Below are 2790 nucleotides of genomic sequence, written 5' to 3'. Positions count from 1 at the left end.
GTGGACATCTAGAGAAGCTGCCACAATAACTTGCCACTTACAGAATCACTCCAACAACAGCTTACCACTTCCCCAAGTCTGTATGATCTCAAAGCTCTGAATTAGTTTATACAAGGTAAGAGTCACAGTCAGGGCCTGGACTAAGCTTGTCCTCAGAGACTCAGGACAGACACAGACGTAGCTGACCTCCCACTTCCAATGTGTACAGGCCTTGGCTATCTCTCTGGCCTTAGGTCTTCTAGGCTTAACCTGTTCTTCCATTGCCCCATGCATGCTCAGGCCACTCACTCTCCCCAAATCAACTGACAGATGGGCAAGACATAGAGGTCAGTGCCCCTAAGCACTGGGAAAATCATATTTCTTGTGGTTTCCAAATTTTATTGAGAGTAATGTAAATAGACTAAATTAACTTTGCAATATGAATAGACGCTTTCTATCACAGTGTCTGAGACTTAGCATTACTTACCACTGAGGCCACAAAAATCGTATTTGGTGAGTGCTCTGTGATTGTAAGGTGTGTGACAGCATTGGTGGTCCATACCAACTACATGCCAGCAGAGACTCTAGCAAAGAAGAATCAACACAAAGTACCAAGGCCTTGGCACTGTCAGTGTCCTCAGGGGTGGAGAACTAAATAGCTCCAGTAGCATGTGGGCATCTACATCAACATATAGAATGTTGTCCATTTACTCAGGCTAAAAGAGTTTGCATGAACCAGAATTGGGAGGAGCTCTTCCAAATGAGATGCCCTGGGGGCAAAACTTAAGGTGGAGGGCAGATTTGCAGTCAGTGAGGTAATAATTTTCATGATTAAATGTTCTGCTCCTGAAAACTAAGGAGACTGTGCAGTCGCTTGAGTTGTAATCGGTAGTTTTATTGAAAAAAAATTTACTGTGCAACCCATTATGATATAAATGTGGGAAAAAAAAAGATTGACTCCATGGAAACATAATACTCTGTGATCAGAGACATAAAAGATCATTAGAATCATCGTGCCTAGGGCCATTGATGGAGAGGGTAACCACCTGAAGAGAAAAACCTCTCAATTTTTTCTTCACATTTGCTGGGAAGTTGGCTCTTTACACCCATGTGTACTGAGCGCCCCCTGCTGGTCCTGAGTGCCACTGCAGGGAGGTTTGTGTCTGGGCTCCCACTTGCATCAAATCACTGTGTCTCTTGCACAGTAATACGTGGCCGTGTCGGCCGTGGTGACCGAGTTCAGCTGCAGAGAGAACTGGTTCTCGTCTGTGTTTCTGGAGATGGAGATGGGGCTCTTCAGGGATGGGTTGTAGCTAGTGCTACCACTGCTGCTTATGTACCCCATCCACTCCAGGCTCTTTCCTGGTGGCTGACGGATCCAGCTCCACCTATAACCACTGGTGATGGAGTAGCCAGAGACCGTACAGGTGAGGGTCAGGGTCTCTGAGGGCTTGACCAGGCTGGGTCCGGACTCCTCCAGCTGCACCGCGGACAGGACACCTGGGAACAAGGAAACACTTTCCATCAGCCGTCTGCTTTCAGAATCTTCCCGTGGACCCATGTGTGACAATAAGGACACTCACCATGGGGCCCTGCCACCAGGCACAGGAGAAGACCCAGCAGTCTCATATTCTAGACCGCACCTTTGCCTTCTCCAGAGATCTTAGCCGTGTCTGAGGAAGGAGCGGTGAGCCCCAACAGCCCAAGAGGGGAATTTTTATCTAGATTTGGAAGACTAATTTGCATATGGGAGGTCCCTGTCCTTTATGATGAGTGAGACAAAGCCCAAAATCTTTCTGGTCCTTATGCTTCTGAGAGGAATCTCTTTTCCTGAATCAAATGGTGTTCAAGTTTGTGATCAGTGGGAAGCTGATTTCAGAGGAATGGAGGAAGCAAGGCAGTGACGACCCCACCTTCCTGATCCCAGATCAGCTTCCTCAATTTTCTTCTCCCTTTTTGTGCCACAGCCCGACTCCTCCCTCACACATGGGCTCTGGTGCTGTTGCTCAGGATTAATATGAGCACAGTTCCCTCCTCCTCTCCCTGTTCTCCATCCTCTGCATCTTTCCATGCTGCTTGAGAGCTTGCTTCACCATCATTGTTGCAGGAGAGGTCCTCATGCCTCCTGCCCTAAGGCATCCTGTGATCCAAGTCCCACCTGAGCTGATCCAGCAGATAATGGAAATAAGGGTGGGCATTCTGTGTTTACCTCACAGGGATATTTCTAATCCTTGGGAAAGAGAAGGAGGACATCTATTTTTAACTGTCCCATCTGTCCCCACATGCCCTGGTGCAGCCACTGGAAGTTCATTCCCAATCCAAGTTTAGCCTCTCCTCTTGTTTTCTGCAGGTTATTCTTAAATTCAAAATGCTTCTTTAGTTATAGTTGTCCCTTAATGAACAATTACGCATTATGAACACCATGCACACGATGACAATGTCCTTAAAATTCAAACTTACCTCCAGCTCTACAGTTGTATTTTCGCCTGAGATATCCACTTCTTGATTACTACTGGTGTATTGATGATTCAGTGAAATGATTTTCAGTACAATGCAGCATGGACTCTCATGATTTCTTGCTACTGAGTTCCACAGCAAATGCTTTACATTTACATCTCCCAGTGTCATTAATTAGATCTCGTTAAATAATTTCTGCACGAGCTGACATCCTTATCAGTTTGTCTCTGAACCAGGAAACAGGGCTGAGAATTCATGAGTAATTCAGGATGAAGAGCACAGCCCAACTCCATCCTGCCTTACCTGCACATTCTGACATCCAGGGTGAAGATGGGTGAATGCTGGGTTCAGGAG

The 2790-nt window shown here is 46.5% G+C and overlaps 1 gene segment (V, D, J or C); it reads right to left on the bottom strand.

The window, feature by feature from the left end:
- Positions 1-1159: 1159 nt before the first annotated feature.
- LOC102011706 lies at positions 1160-1660 on the bottom strand. The segment is given in 2 exon segments: positions 1160-1479; positions 1563-1660. Coding segments are annotated over 2 exon segments (366 nt in total).
- Between the last annotated feature and the right edge of the window lie 1130 nt (positions 1661-2790).

The sequence above is a fragment of the Chinchilla lanigera genome, unplaced genomic scaffold (genome assembly GCF_000276665.1).
Source record: "Chinchilla lanigera isolate Chin_1 unplaced genomic scaffold, ChiLan1.0 scaffold00168, whole genome shotgun sequence".
Taxonomy (NCBI): Eukaryota; Metazoa; Chordata; class Mammalia; order Rodentia; family Chinchillidae; genus Chinchilla; species Chinchilla lanigera.
This window is presented reverse-complemented; position numbering and strand designations above follow the sequence as displayed.